At 37.6% G+C, this 15,024-nt stretch overlaps 1 protein-coding gene across 1 annotated transcript in view; it reads right to left on the bottom strand.

Annotated features, from left to right (window-relative positions):
• The window catches only part of SEH1H (Transducin/WD40 repeat-like superfamily protein), a 95,995-nt gene extending 81,206 nt beyond the window's left edge, over positions 1–14,789 (bottom strand). The window contains exons 1-2 of the mRNA XM_089983192.1: positions 14,577–14,789; positions 452–563 (exon numbers count right to left, since the gene is read on the bottom strand). Of these exons, the coding sequence (XP_089839318.1) occupies positions 452–563; positions 14,577–14,735 (271 nt within the window). The 5' untranslated portion in view covers positions 14,736–14,789. The remainder of the gene's footprint in view (positions 1–451; positions 564–14,576) is intronic.
• Between the last annotated feature and the right edge of the window lie 235 nt (positions 14,790–15,024).

The following is a 15,024-nucleotide window of genomic DNA, read 5'->3' as shown; positions in this document are numbered from 1 at the left end:
ATACAATTTATCCCAAGGAGAATCAACATCTCTTCTCCCAATTTTCACTATTTCTCACATTCATATCTTTTTGAAAAATACATTGAAGAAGCTGGTGCAAACACAATGACCACCCAGTACATGAAAGAGTCTTGTGCCTTCAAAGAGGCTTCTTGAAAAACCACACAAGTGTAAGAGAACAGTCCGCTCAATTTTTTAAGCAATGGGAAAGTAAAAGATCTTGTGGCTCTCTAACAGTAGCTCCTCCCTTCATAGGTGTAGCTGCAGCTAGATGGATTAGAAATTGATAATAATTTGATGCAAATACTTGTACCAACTAAAGTTGGTGCTCCATAGGCATTAACAAAGCTTTCTTCGTCAATTTTATGCATGTAGGCTAACAAAGCAACAATTCTAGCATAAAAATTTGAAACAAAATGAGAATTTATTCTGAGATAGACAATCTCCTTACCTTCTTCAATTTCCTCCCACAGTGACAAGGTCCCATCAATGCATATGCAAGCAATAGCATCACCATATTCAGGAGGAGCCCACACAACTTTTGTAATATCATGCTCATGAGCCTGTAGTATGAAACTTTTGTAAGAGGAAAAACATGCACAATAAGTCTTCAAAAGATAAGAATCTATATCGTACTAGGAATGTCTAATTGCAATCAAGTGATTCAAGTCCACACTTTAATTGATGGTGAATTTGTGATTCATGGACCGTTTATGAATCTAGACCATGGTTGCCAGTTGAGGAAGCGGGAAGCGATACGAGAAGCGGGAGCGGGAAGCGAGGCACTTTCAAAATTTTAGGAAGTGAGAAGCATGGGACCACTTAGGAGGGAACTGGGAATCGTCTAGGATGCGACCTAGGAAGCGAACCGGAAGCGACCTAGGAAGCGAGGGGGAAGCAAAAAAAATAAATAAAATAAATAAAAAATACAAAAAAAAATGAAAAAAATGGGGGAAGCGAGGGGAAGTGCGCTTCCCCGCGCGTTTCGGAAGCGCGACATTTCGTGCTTCCGAAGCGTGCTTCCCCACTTACCTAGGCGCTTACGGTAACTCTGAGCTAGACATCTTGCCAAACATGCTTTTAGAACAGGAGCCAAAACTTGACTATAACATCCACTTTCTGCATAATTAACGACATTGACATCTGCCTCAAATGCCTCAATTAGAAGAAACGACTTCTCATAGCAAAGATGTCATATCCATGAACTTCAAATGCCATTATTATAGTGCATCCTAGCATTAACAATTATGAGAAGGTAAGCTCATATGTAGAAAGAGAGAGGTATCATTATCTAGACTTAGAGTGGTAACAAAATATATTGACAAAAAAAAAAAAGACCACATGGCCCAAAGAAAAATAATAGCTTTCAAGTTATTGGCTTTACTACATGGACATTATAGGGTAGCCATTGTGATGAGCTGGGCCTAGCTCAGGTAGGTTCATCAGAGACCTATAGATCCGGGAGAAGGCCTGACCCACTAACAGTCCAACTGGCTCTTATCAGGCTCAAGCCAGGACCTGCTCACATTTATATGGGTAAATTGGGAAAATATTTTAGCCCGACCCAAGCCCAGCCTTATTCAGCTAGGTTAGTCCTAGGACTTATTGGGCTTCAGGCCACACATGCAGCCCAAACCAGGCCCTTCCAGCCATAATGCAACAAGAACATGCCTTGTAGAGTTGTAGTTCTTTCCATCAAATATAACACTAGTAACTTGGAACCCTTGATTATCACTTGTGGAGGAAAATTCACTCAATGGTTGGAAACATTCAAGGATTCCTCATAAAGAGCCACCAATGTCTTCTTTTCAGAAATAGCCATGTATTCACAGAATACCATTCTGTCCTTTCATCGATGCAGCCTTCCTCAGTAAACAACTTCATTCTTGTATAAATGCATCATTATATAACAATTAGCATCTTCTTTTCAGAAATAGTCATCCATTCATAGTATGACATTCTCTCCTTTCATAACTGCAGCCTTCCTCACTAAGCAACTTCTTTCTTGTAGAAACGCACTATTGTCTACAAACTACAACCACCTGGGAGCAGTTACTTGCATATGATGAGAAGCCCTTTCACTATTTTCATAATCATAATATTCTTGAACTTACAATCAAGCCTTTCAAACAGCTCATTTGCAGCCATGATTGAAGCTCTCACTAGGCCAGTCATGACACCATGCTATTTGTCAGCCAAACGGGCATTAGCCATGGAATTTGTAAAAGACCTCTAGGGCTTCATTACTGTTAAAGAATGTCATATTACATGTATTTGTGCTACCCACATAGTTGTGTATATATGTTTATTATTGAGGGGCATTTTTGTAACATAGCATTAGGGGACTTAGTCAACTATTTTTGTCCTCTTGTGTAGCAAAAAGGGCAGACCCCTATATGTTGTATACTCTCATTCTTTTGAAGTAATGAAATCCTAACACTTTTGAGTGCTCTTCTTCCTCTTCTCTAGTGTTTGAATCTGTTAAAATGTAATCTGTAATATATATATATATATATATATATATATATATATATATATATATATATATTATTTAATATTATTATATTTTCTTTTTTTATTTTTCTTTATTTTCTTTTTTAGCATCTAGTTCAATAGAAACTAGATATTTGATCCAGTCAAGTTCCTGTTGGAACTTGACTGTGCAAATAGCTATTGGACTGTAGTCCAACAGCTATAATAATAAATGTTGTTGGACTGTAGTCCAACAGCTATATTAAGAGACGTTGGAATCCAACGTCTCTTTTGGAGAGCTCAAAATGAGCTCTCCTCTCTCCCACTTTTTTGTATATATAGAGGTGAACCCCTTCAATGTAAATAACTATGCTTCTTAAGCATTTTGTTCATAAATAAAGTATTATTTATTTTTCAAGTGTTCTTCCTTTTATACCCTTTCAAGGGTCATGCTTGTAGTGTCTCCAATAGACACTTGTTTGTGAGTTATTTGTGCATTTGTTGAAAACCACCATTTCATTACATGGTATCAGAGCTACGAAATCCTTAGATCTTGAAGTGCTTCTGCCTCCATTTCCGTGCCACATTTACAAAAGGTGTTTCATCACCTTGTTCTTGGCTCAAGAAGATTTGTTTGAAGAAAGGCGAACTTGTGCTACAAAAAAAAAATGGTTTTGTATCCTCTCTTATTCTTTTGTCTACTCTTTTTCTTTTCTTTTTATTTTTCTCTCTCTCTCCTCCTATTTATTCCTCTCTTACCCTTGTAAAAGATGGATGACAATGATAAGATCACCATCATTCCTATGAAGCTAAATGATACTAACTATGTAATGTGGGCTTCGATTATGAAGCACCACATTTGGGGAAAAGGTTTATGAGGTATAGTGGATGGTTCCGATTTGGAACCTAAACTATCTCTTACCAAGAAAGAGGGTGATAAAGAGGTTCCTCTAACGGAAGAAGAGAAGAGTAAGACGTTAGCCACTTATGAAAAGAAATGGAAAGAATGGAGGATAGGGCATGCAAAAATTATGTCATGGCTCATCAATAGCATAGACATTAAAAAAATGCTCTAGTCTAGCTAAGTTTGAGCATGCCGATAAGGCTTGGGAATACCTCAAAAACATGTATTCCCTTAAAGATATTGCACATGTATGCAATTTACAAGATAAAGTTCGGACAATGACTCAAAAAGATAAAACTATTCGAGAATATTATAATGAGTTGTCCGAACTTTGGGAAGAGTTGGCTCTTCTTGAGCCCAAATGGCATTGTGCCGAAGACATCGAGCTTCGCCAAAAGCAACTCGATATGGAACATTTCTATCAATTTGTGAATGGTCTAAGGCCGGAGTTTGAATCCACCAAATCAGCCCTTTTACATCGTGGAAAAATTCCTTCTATTGTTGATACTATAGAAGAGCTCACTATGGAGGAAAATAGACTTAGAAAAAGTACTCCAAAAGTTGATGATGACTCCGTTTTAGTTGTATCTAGACCGGGGAATCATACTCGTACTTACAAGCCGCCTCATTTTGGAAGGCAAAACGGCGACTTTGATAAAAGAAAAGTTATTTGTCATCATTGTCATGAACCGGGGCATTATAGGCCTCAATGTCCAAAGTTAAAAAGAAGAGAAGAAAAAAGAGTTGCATCTGTTGAATCTGAGTCAAAAGATCAAGATGCACCTGTGTCTATGGCTCAACTGATGGAAATCCTTCAACCTCTTCTCAAAGGGGTATCCTCCTCAACCGAAGCCTCAACTAGAGCGGCAGTTGCATCTTTCTCCGGTCCAGGTAACTTTCCTTGGCTTTTAGATTCTGGTGCTTCTTTTCATATGACCCCAAATGTTAATAGTCTATCCGAATGTCTTAAAAATAACTCAAGTGTGTCAAAGGTTTTTACAACCGATGGCACATCTCTCGAAGTAAAAGGAATAGGATGTTTTGAAAATCTTCAAAAATCCAAAAGATTTTTTATCCCAGAAGTTAGATATATCCCTAAACTTAATTTGAATCTCTTATCTGTCTCGCAAATATCTGATTATGGATGTAAGATCTCCTTCTCTTCTCATGGTTGTTGGGTACAGGATCGCCAGTCAGGGAAGCTGATTGGGGAAAGCCATAGAGAAGGAGGACTTTATTACATGGACTTTTTGGAATTACCCAAGAATGCATTTTGTTATAATATTCAGAAATTAGAATTGGATTTATGGCACAAAAGGCTTGGCCATCCTCATATGTCTAAAATTCAATATTTTCCAAGTTTGGAAAAATTTTGTAATTCTGAAAATTTTTCTTCTAAAGACTGCATTCTTGGCAAAATGAAAAGGTTACCATTTCTTAGTAGAACTTTTGTTTCCTCACGACCACTTGAGTTAATACATTCGGATGTTTGGAGCCCCGCACCAGTAATTTCCAAAGATGGTTATACATATTATGTCATTTTTGTTGATGACTTTTCTAGACATACTTGGATTTATTTTCTTAAACATAAATCTGATGTCTTTGCTAACTTCCAAATATTTCATAAAATGGTTAAAAATAAGTTTCAAAATGATATTTCTATTTTTCGCACTGATTCAGGGGGAGAATTTATCTCCAACGAATTCAAAGACTATCTCAATTTACATGGTATTACACATCAAAGATCATGTCCACACACTCCACAACAGAATGGCCTAGCCGAACGCAAACACCGGCACATTATGGAAACTACTAGGACATTGCTAATTGCAAATCAAGTTCCAAAAAGTTTTTGGGCTGAAGCGGTCCTAACTGCCACCTACCTCATTAATAGGATGTCATCTTCCTCATTAAAGAATACAACTCCAATAGAAAAACTTGTTAACTTAACTCCAGATTATTCTAGATTAAGAGTCTTTGGATGCAAATGTTTTGTTTTCACCAACAGAAATGACAAACTCTCTTCTCGTGCAATCCCATGTGCCTTTTTAGGATATGCTGATAATCAAAAAGGCTACAGGTGTTTCGATTTTCAAAATGACAAATTATATGTGTCAAAAAATGTATCTTTTTTTGGAAAAAGAAAGCTTCTTTGAATTTGAAAAATCCAAGGATGTCACTGAATACTCGTTTTTAATTGATCCAATTTCAAAATCCAATGAATGTGATGTTGGATGTGACCTTAACAATGATCAAAGTCCTATTGCTGTTGAAAATGATGATAATGAAGAGCAAATCCATAGGGATGTTAGTCTACAATATTTAAGACGTAGAGAGCAAAATCTTCCATGTGCATTACAAAAATACTCTGAAGTCTCACCTAGAAGAACGTCTAGAATCTCTAAACCTCCAGAAAAATTTGTGTCTTATGAATCTTTTTCACCCACGTATAGGGCCGCCATTACATTAATACAATCATATGTTGAACCATCATCCTATTCTCAAGCAAAAAATCATATAGAATGGATAGAAGCCATGAAAATAGAATTGGATGCACTAGAAAAGGCCAATACTTGGACGATACAAGATATTCCTCTGGGTAAGAAACCTATAGGTTGTAGGTGGGTATACAAAGTCAAAACCAAAAGTGATGGGACCCTAAGATATAAGGCTCGTTTTGTAGCAAAAGGATATGCCCAAGAGTATGGCATCGATTATGAAGAAACATTTGCTCCTGTGGCCCGTATGACCACTGTTAGAACTTTAATAGCCTTGGCCTCCATTAGAACATGGCCTATCTTTCAATTAGATGTCAAAAATGTTTTCCTGAATGGGAATCTCGTTGAAGAAGTATACATGGAAGCCCCACCTGGTATTAGTATCCCTAAGGGTAAAGCTCTTCGTCTAGAAAAAGCTCTTTATGGTCTTAAACAGGCTCCAAAAGCCTGGTATGACCGATTTAGTCATGTTATGCTTGATATTGGTTTTCAACCTTGTTTAACTGACACGGCTTTGTTTGTTAAGAAATCTGATGCAGGCATCATTATTCTTCTTCTCTATGTGGACGATATGATCATCACCGGAGGCGACAAACAGGGAGTTGCAAATATCAAATCTCTTCTTAAAACTCACTTTGAAATGACTGACTTAGGTTTATTAAGATATTTTTTAGGCATTGAAGTTGTTTATTCCCCTCGGGGGTATTTGATATCTCAATCTAAATTTGCTCTTGATATCGTTTCCAGGTCTGGAATTACAGATGATAAGAAAGTAGACACTCCAGAAGTTGTCAATGTTAAAATGAAAATTGATGATGGAGAACTTCTTGATGATCCTACTCCTTATAGACAGCTTGTTGGAGCTCTTTCTTATCTTTCCATTACTAGGCCAGATATAATTCATGCGGTTCATACAGTCAGTCAGTTTCAGCATGCTCCCACCTCCGTGCACATGGGAGCGATTTTGCGTATTATTAGATACTTAAAATCCTCTCTTTCACGAGGGCTCTTCTTGTCTGCTTCATCTTCATTAAATTTAATTGCATATACTGATGCTGACTGAGGAGGTGATCCCAATAATAGACACTCAACTACTGGTTTTTATGTGTTCCTAGGTGAAACCTTAATTTCGTGGAGGTGCAAGAAGCAACAGAAAGTCTCTCTTTCCTCCACCGAAGCTGAATACAGAGCCATGGCAACTACCACTATGGAGGTTGTTTGGCTCAGACGATTGCTAGCGGATATGGGAGCTAAAGCAACGCAAGCTTCAAAGATGTGCTGTGACAACAAAAGTGCGATCTACATTGCAAGCAACCGGACATTCCATGAGCGCACTAAACACATTGAGATGGACTGTCACTATGTCAGAGAGGAATACTTACATGGAACCATTGATCTGCCATATGTTACATCAGAATATCAATTAGCAGACTTCTTCACCAAGCCTCTCGCTGCTCCCAGATTTCACTTCCTCTTAGACAAACTTTCGCTCATTATACCGTAAGTTTGAGGGGGAGTGTTAAAATGTAATCTGTAATATATATATATATATATATATATATATATTATTTAATATTATTATATTTTCTTTTATTATTTTCTTTTTTAGCATCTAGTTCAATAAAAACTAGATATTTGATCCAGTCAAGTTCCTGTTGGAACTTGACTGTGCAAATAGCTGTTGGACTGTAGTCCAACAGCTATAATAAATGTTGTTGGACTACAGTCCAACAGCTATAATAATAAATGTTGTTGGACTCAGCTATATTAAGAGACGTTGGAATCCAACGTCTCTTTTGGAGAGCTCAAAATGAGCTCTCCTCTCTCCCACTTTTTTGTATATATAGGGGTGAACCCCTTCAATGTAAATAACTATGCTTCTTAAGCATTTTGTTCATGAATAAAGTATTATTTATTTTTCAAGTGTTCTTCCTTTTATACCCTTTCAAGGGTCATGCTTGTAGTGTCTCCAATAGACACTTGTTTGTGAGTTATTTGTGCATTTGTTGAAGACCACCATTTCATTACAGAATCCTCATCGTGCAATATGGTATCAGAGCCAATATTGGCACTAGAAAGAGGACCTTGTGGGAGCTTTCAAAAGGCTGCAGAGGTGTCATTCTCACTCCACCTGAAGCAGACATGAAACCTAAGGTGAGGACGTCAGCACGCCCAGGTGATGTTCTGAGTTTGGCCTGTTTGATGTGGGGATTTGGTAGCTGCTGATTTTAGAAGTAATATCAATCAAAAATCGCAGTGATCGTAGTATTGGATTTTCTGTGATTTTTCCAATATTTTCAGTTTTTGGTTTCATGTTTGGTCCTTGGTCTATCGCAGTTTTTAAGCAGGCAAATGAGATGGGTTTTGGTCATTTTTTTATTGAGGCATCATCTGATTGTGATTGTCGGGCTTAAAACCTAATTTGAGTTGAGTTCCATTGTTGTTTTGGCCATTCTATTGTTGGTGGTAAAGAGGTTTTCGATATTCTGTTGTGTACCAACTGTTATAGTTGGTGTAACAGGGCACAATTGTGTAGTGTATTGTTTTGAAAATCTTTTTCGTGCAATTTGTGGGTGTCATTGGTATTCATACATTACTTTGGGTGTCGGTGGATCTCTTTATTTGGTATTTTGGTGAAGTAATTGATATCATGCATTATTGTGACTTGTGCTTGTTGTAGCTGAGTGTTATACATATTGTATTGTCTCCTTTCTGGTTGTATTTTGTGTGCTTGGGTGCAGCAGTATGAACTTGTAGTTTGGGAGTTGTGGTAGTATGGAGAAGGGAGATCCGATTCAACTTACTCTGGTGAAGTTAGATGAGACCAACTATGGTTTTTGTTCTGGTTTTATGACAGTAATCATTGTTGAAAAGGGTTTGGGAGGGTACCTTGATGGTACCAGTGTGAAGCCTAAAGAGGGTGACCCTAATCATGATTCATTGATGATGGATTGTAAAATGAATAATGTGAAAGTAAAATAATGGATTCTTTGGTCTATGTACTTATAAACATTTCAAAGTTTCAAAAATCCAAGGATAAATGGGATAAATTGAAGAAAGTATATATGCAAGAGAATTGGACAAGATAGTATAAACTTATGCAGGACTTGTGAGCTTTAAGTCAAGGAAACAAGTCAGTCCAGGATTTTTACTTTAAAATGCAGCAACTATGGGACTCTCTTGCCTTGATTGGAAGTGGCAAGAAATATGAAAAATGCAAGGACTGCAAGGCGTGTATAGAGGTAGAAAATCAATCCAAGGAGAATGTTAGGTTGATTGAGCCATAGTTTGAAAACTTGTCGGGTCAACTTGTTGACTCGGACCAGAACGCCCAGTTACTGGGTCAAAAACCAGTACAAACTCGTTTTGTACAAAACTCGATCGAGTCAACCAAGTTTTAGCATGACTCGGCCAAGTCTGCCCATGACTCAATTGAGTCATGCATATATATACATATATAATATATTTTGTATATAATTGCATATATTATATGAAATATAATACGAATATTATGTATATTATATATAAAAATATGGTTATACATATATTAATAAAATTATACATTGAACATATTATAAAAAATTATCAGATAATGTATATTATATACAATATATTGGTAACATACTATAAAATATACATAGTATATACATATATTTACATATTTTATATAATATATAAAGTTAACAAGACTCAACGGAGTCATCGAGTTAACTTGACCGAGTCATGAGTCACTCAAGGACGAGCCGAGTGACAAGTCACTGGGTTTGAAAACTATGGATTGAGCTCCTTATGGGACTTCGGCCTGAATATGATAATGTGAGTTTGTGTAATTTTTATAAAAGATATTTTTAAAAGAATATTTTCAATAAAAACTTTTGTGCAAACCGAACACCAAATAATAAAAATTGGTTCACAATAATGGTGAAATCTGGGTTGAACTCAGGGAACGGGATGAAAGCTAAGTATTCCAAACAAAAGCACACCTTTATTGCCTTAAAAATAAAAAAATTAAAGTGCAGCAAACAAACGCATAAACCCTATTACAAAATATAGAGTAGAAAAGAAATTAATACAACCTAATTAAATGTGACCTAAGGCCCTACTTTAACTAAAAAATAAAATAAAAAGAAAAAGAAAGAGAAGACGAAAACGCCTTTACTCGCGAACCACGATCCGTATATGCGGGTGCCGATATCTCAGTGTGTCCACATCAACACCAACCTTCCAGCCCACGGCAGCCAGTTAGTTGCTACTTTACTTTCAGTTGAGTGTAAGACTAGTATTGATTTATGAATAAAAAGGTTTGGTTTGGTTTGGTTTGGTTTGGTTTGGTTTGGTTTTTTGTGGATGATAAATGTAAATCCCTTTGTAGTGATTGGCTATCCAATTGGAATTGGAACTGTGAGGACCCCGGGTCTCTGGGAAGTTTTTCGCACTGATTTTTTTTTTTTAATCTGCATTTTCAAAGGGTATGAGTTGGGGTCATTACAAAGTATAATTGAGCTAACACGATACGATAAATTATGCAATAAAAACCAATGAATGAAAAAGAAAACCTCTTTAGTCCAAAACCAAAACTTTTCGACAAACTTTTTCCCTTTTTTTTTCAAATACCATTTTGACCAGGCTTTTAAGTTTACCCTGTTTTCACAACTAAACCTCTTAGACCAAGATCTACACCTCATTTCTATGATTTTGAATCTCAAAGTGAGACTACTATGCAATTTTACCATAATCCATCCTTCAAATTTCTCAAATCTCATGAGGAAGTTTGATCTATGCCCCACCCCGCACCATGAGACTTCCTAAATATTTTAAAAAGGATTGACCCATACTTGAGGAGGCCATATCTGCATATTTGGGAAATGCTAAAATGTCGTCATGGTTTTGACTTTTTATTTTCATGACTAATATTCGAACCACTTTCACAAACAAAATCTTGCCAAGATTCACCCCACATTCTTAAGGTCTTGAAGGCTTCAAATTTTGATTTTGTGTATATTCTTCCGTAATCACAAAACTCATTTTGCTAAATTTGCAAAATGGTGAGAAGTTATTCAATAGAGGAACCCGGTAGTTGTTTGGTGAATGAAAACAAGATAGAATATCTTTTTATTTTTGCTACATTTAGGGGTGGATTCATACAAATTTCATAAAAAAGCCATTTGTAGCTCCTAAGCCTTCAAATGAGATACAAGGAAAGATGCTACAGAATTTCCAAGAAAGGATGATGATATACAAATAAGACCAGGAAAAGAAATGGTAAGAGAAAAGTAAAGGCCAACCACCACCACTAGAAATTAATGGCAGTCAACCACCATCAAACACTATGTCACATGGGTGTGGGTGCGGGTGTGGGTGCGCGGATGCGGCACTTTAAAAAAACATGGGTGCGGGGGTGCGGCAAAAAAAAATCGGACCTGGGTCAGATTCGGATCCGACCCAGATCCAAACCCGATAAAACAATCATTGTGTGCTTTAAATAAGCACGCAGGGTAGGGTTTCTATTCGAGAAACCCTCCCCACGCTGCTCACTCTCTCTCCTCGCTCGCCTTCTCCCCTTGTTGCAGGCTCCCTCTCTCCCATTCATTTTTCGGCCACCTGACGTCGGCAAGCCCCACGTGCCAGTGATGCGACGGCCCCCTTTCAGGTGAGCTCCCTCTCGCCTCTCTCTTTACTTGTTGTCTTCTTATTCGGGCGAGCCTCCCTCGATGGGGTTTTCTTTTTTTTTACATATCGGGTTGACCACACCAGGTGTCGCACCTGCGTCACGTCGCGTCGACACGGGTTCGGCACCTGGTTAGCCGAATCCCTGTGACATATCAAACTCCATCATCACCAACAAGAATGATTGAAGAAGTTTATCAAACATATGAAGCTAAAGGAAGTTGTCAAGTCTATAAACAAGTGATGAATAGAGTAAAAGACAAAGACATCTACTTAGAATAAAAAACTGCAAAAGTTTTAAAAAATCTAGAAAATTGGATAATGTCATTTTAGGTCTTTGTCACAATATATATTGACAATTAGTTTTCCATGATGTGTTATGCAATCATGAGTTATGAACTTATGAGTGTTAACATTGTGATAAAGTTTTGTTGATCATTTGTCAAAAAACAAATTTATACTATTTTACATTCATGCAGTAATGTGAATATAATTCAATGTGATAATCTTTTTGTTAATAGTTATTATGATATATTTTTTTTTCTTATGTGTACTTAATTGTTCATTAGTTATCATTTTCTTCTTTACAGAAAAATAAATGCAAACATTTTTAGCTTCCTTTTTCATTTTTGCAAGTTTTATTATTTACTATAGTACAGTTTAGCTCGACACAATAAAAATGTCTTTCAAACACTTCTAGTACATGTTACGGCGGTGGCAGAGCCACATTGGGGCCAAGGTTGGCACGTGCCCACCCTAACCTGAAAATCCCTCGGTAGAGGGATTCAAAACAGGGTTGATGGTGCCCACCTTGACACAAAATACATGTTAAAGATCAGGTTAGTGTGGGACCACCTCGTTTGGTGCCCACCCTGACCGGACCCAACCCTTTTACACCCCCCCCCCCGCCCCTCTATCTCTCTCTCTCCACCTACCCAAAGTTCTCTCTGTAGTCTCCACTCTGGTGGTTGAGTTGTCTGTCGTTCGGTGTCACCAACGGTTGCCTCTCCGATGCACCACACCACACCTCTCTCTCTCTCTCTCTCTCTCTCTCTCTCTCTCTCTCTCTCTCTCTCTCTCTCTCTCTCTCTCTCTCTCTCTCTCTCTCTCTGTGTGTAACTGCATCGGGGCCAGCCGTTTGGCAGCTCTCTGGTGCACGCCCCTATGTGGAGGGGTCTTCTTCTTCATCTTCTTCTTCTTGTTTCCATTTTTTAAATTATTCCACGAATCATGAATGAATTTAGGTTTTTTTCAAATTATTCCATTAATCACTTGATAGGGTTTGAATTTTAGGGGTTTTATTTATTTTTAACTAACATAATGTGTGATGTTGGTGTTTATGTTTTTTATTTAGTTGGTTTTTTTAATAGCATGAATGTTTAATTAGGGTTTAGTTTTTTTTGTGTTTTTTAGGAGTTTAGGTTTTGATTTGTTTTTTAATGGCATAAATATTTCGTTATGGTTTTAGGTTTCTTGTGTTTTTTTTTCAAATAGCATTAGACATGACATGAGTATTTAACTAGATATTTATGTGTGTGTTTTAATTTAATCAACATTAAACAGGATTTCATGAATGCATGCTTGATTTTGCTTATAATTTTAGGGCTTTTTTTTAATTAGCATATCTACAAGTGATATTTGTTAGGATTTAAGGATTTGATTTGGTTTTTTTACTGTGAATTTGTGCCCACCCTAGTTTAGATTTCTGGCTCTGCCACTGTGTTACGGCATGCTTTTCGTAACATTGATACAAGTATTAATGGTGTTTCTTGGTTTTCAAAAGAGTTAAATCATGCATTTGCATCCAATCTTTCTCTAAGCCCATCTCATCTGGAAATAGGACTCTTTTTTTTGTTTTTTGTTTTCCTTCATTCATTAGCCTCTTTCATCCTCTAATATACACTTATTTTTCCACCACTATGCACATGGATGTTACATTTTGACTCCTGCAGGTGTCAGGTATAGGAAAACTGAGGATCATAACAGCATATGAAGAACAGGATTGAGGACATATGATGGATCAAATTCTCATTAACAAGCATATTATTCCATAGCCACGATGTTTAGAGACCAGGTTTAGATGCTTCGAATTCTTTGGAGTTCCTTTCCAGATTGTTGCTAACAACCAAGGCATGAGATCAGGGGTGAATTGATGGAAGGATGGAAACAGTTGCATGCATATACAAATGTGTGTGTGTGGTGGATGATGACTAAGCATCAATTTGGATTATAGAGATCTCTATTGCTCTATTGCTGATGCTGGCTGGAACTGGATTTAATCAGTGGGCACAGCCTCAGTTTCAGTGAGCATCCATACGGATAACGTACCACGCACAGCATTCCTAATTCAATCGTAAGGTGGCCTTTACTTCTTTTTCTTTTACCTTTCTTTATAGTAAAAATCTACACTATTTGAAAAGAATAGGGACAACTATTGCACATTGAAAGTAACAAACACAAAATGACCAGTGGGAATAAACAAAAAAATGCAGCAGCGGCTACGGTTAAGGTACGCTAAGTAGAAAGCACTCCCCGTCCCCTAATTTCACAATCTAGAGGCAAAACAACGGACTATAATCCCTCAACTCCGTGCCAACAAACAAGAGAGCCGACAGATCTTCGATTTCGTAGCTGCACAAACTAAGACAAAAATGGCAGGAAATCCCCAATCCAATAATATAATGATCTTTGTATCTTTTTTATGTGTCAACATTTTCTTCCACACTGAATCAGCGAGGACCTAAAATTGAATAGATAATATGGCCCAATAAAGTGGCCGAATTCTGCTTCATCAGCAGCGAATTATTCAGTTGAAATACACATAACTACAACCGAAACAAGCAGCTGAGGAGAGCTAAAAACCACCAAGTCCGCCCCCCCCCCCCTCCCGCCGCTTTCAACAAGATTGTAGAGGCAAAACCACACGATGCAACATACAACAGCCTTAATACCATTTTTGCGAATATGTTAGGGCATGAACCCAAGGTTAAAGAGAGAAAATAAAGAAATGAAGAGAGAGGGGTTGAGGTGCGTACCCTCCATTGGTAGGAGCAGGTGAAAGCGGAGGAGGTGGCATGGTCGGCGTCGTAGATGGAGACGGTTCCGTCGACGGAGGCGGACGCCATTCTCTGGCCGCTGTAGTTCCAACCGCTGCAGTTGGCTCCCTTCTCCATGTTCACCACCGCCTTCTCCATCTCTCTCTCTCTCTCTCTCTCTCTCTCTCTCTCTCTCTCTATACCCCGAACAGCTTCCCGCGACTTTGAACGCGAGTTGCTGCGAGGTTTTGCGCTCTTAGCGAGATTTATGAACATCTCGCGAAAAATTACGCAAAAGTTAAAAACGGTAATTTCTCATGATAATTTCTCGCGAGTTTTTCGTCAAAAACATAAATGTCATGTTTAAACGCGATATTTATGTTTTTGTCGGCTATTTATGGTGAGAAAACTGTGCGGTTTTATTTTTAAGTATTTTTTTTTATATTTC

The sequence above is a fragment of the Nuphar pumila genome, chromosome 12 (genome assembly GCF_984573655.1).
Source record: "Nuphar pumila chromosome 12, dmNupPumi1.hap1.1, whole genome shotgun sequence".
Taxonomy (NCBI): Eukaryota; Viridiplantae; Streptophyta; class Magnoliopsida; order Nymphaeales; family Nymphaeaceae; genus Nuphar; species Nuphar pumila.
The sequence above is the reverse complement of the archived record's forward strand: the minus strand, read 5'-3'. Positions and strand labels throughout refer to the sequence as shown.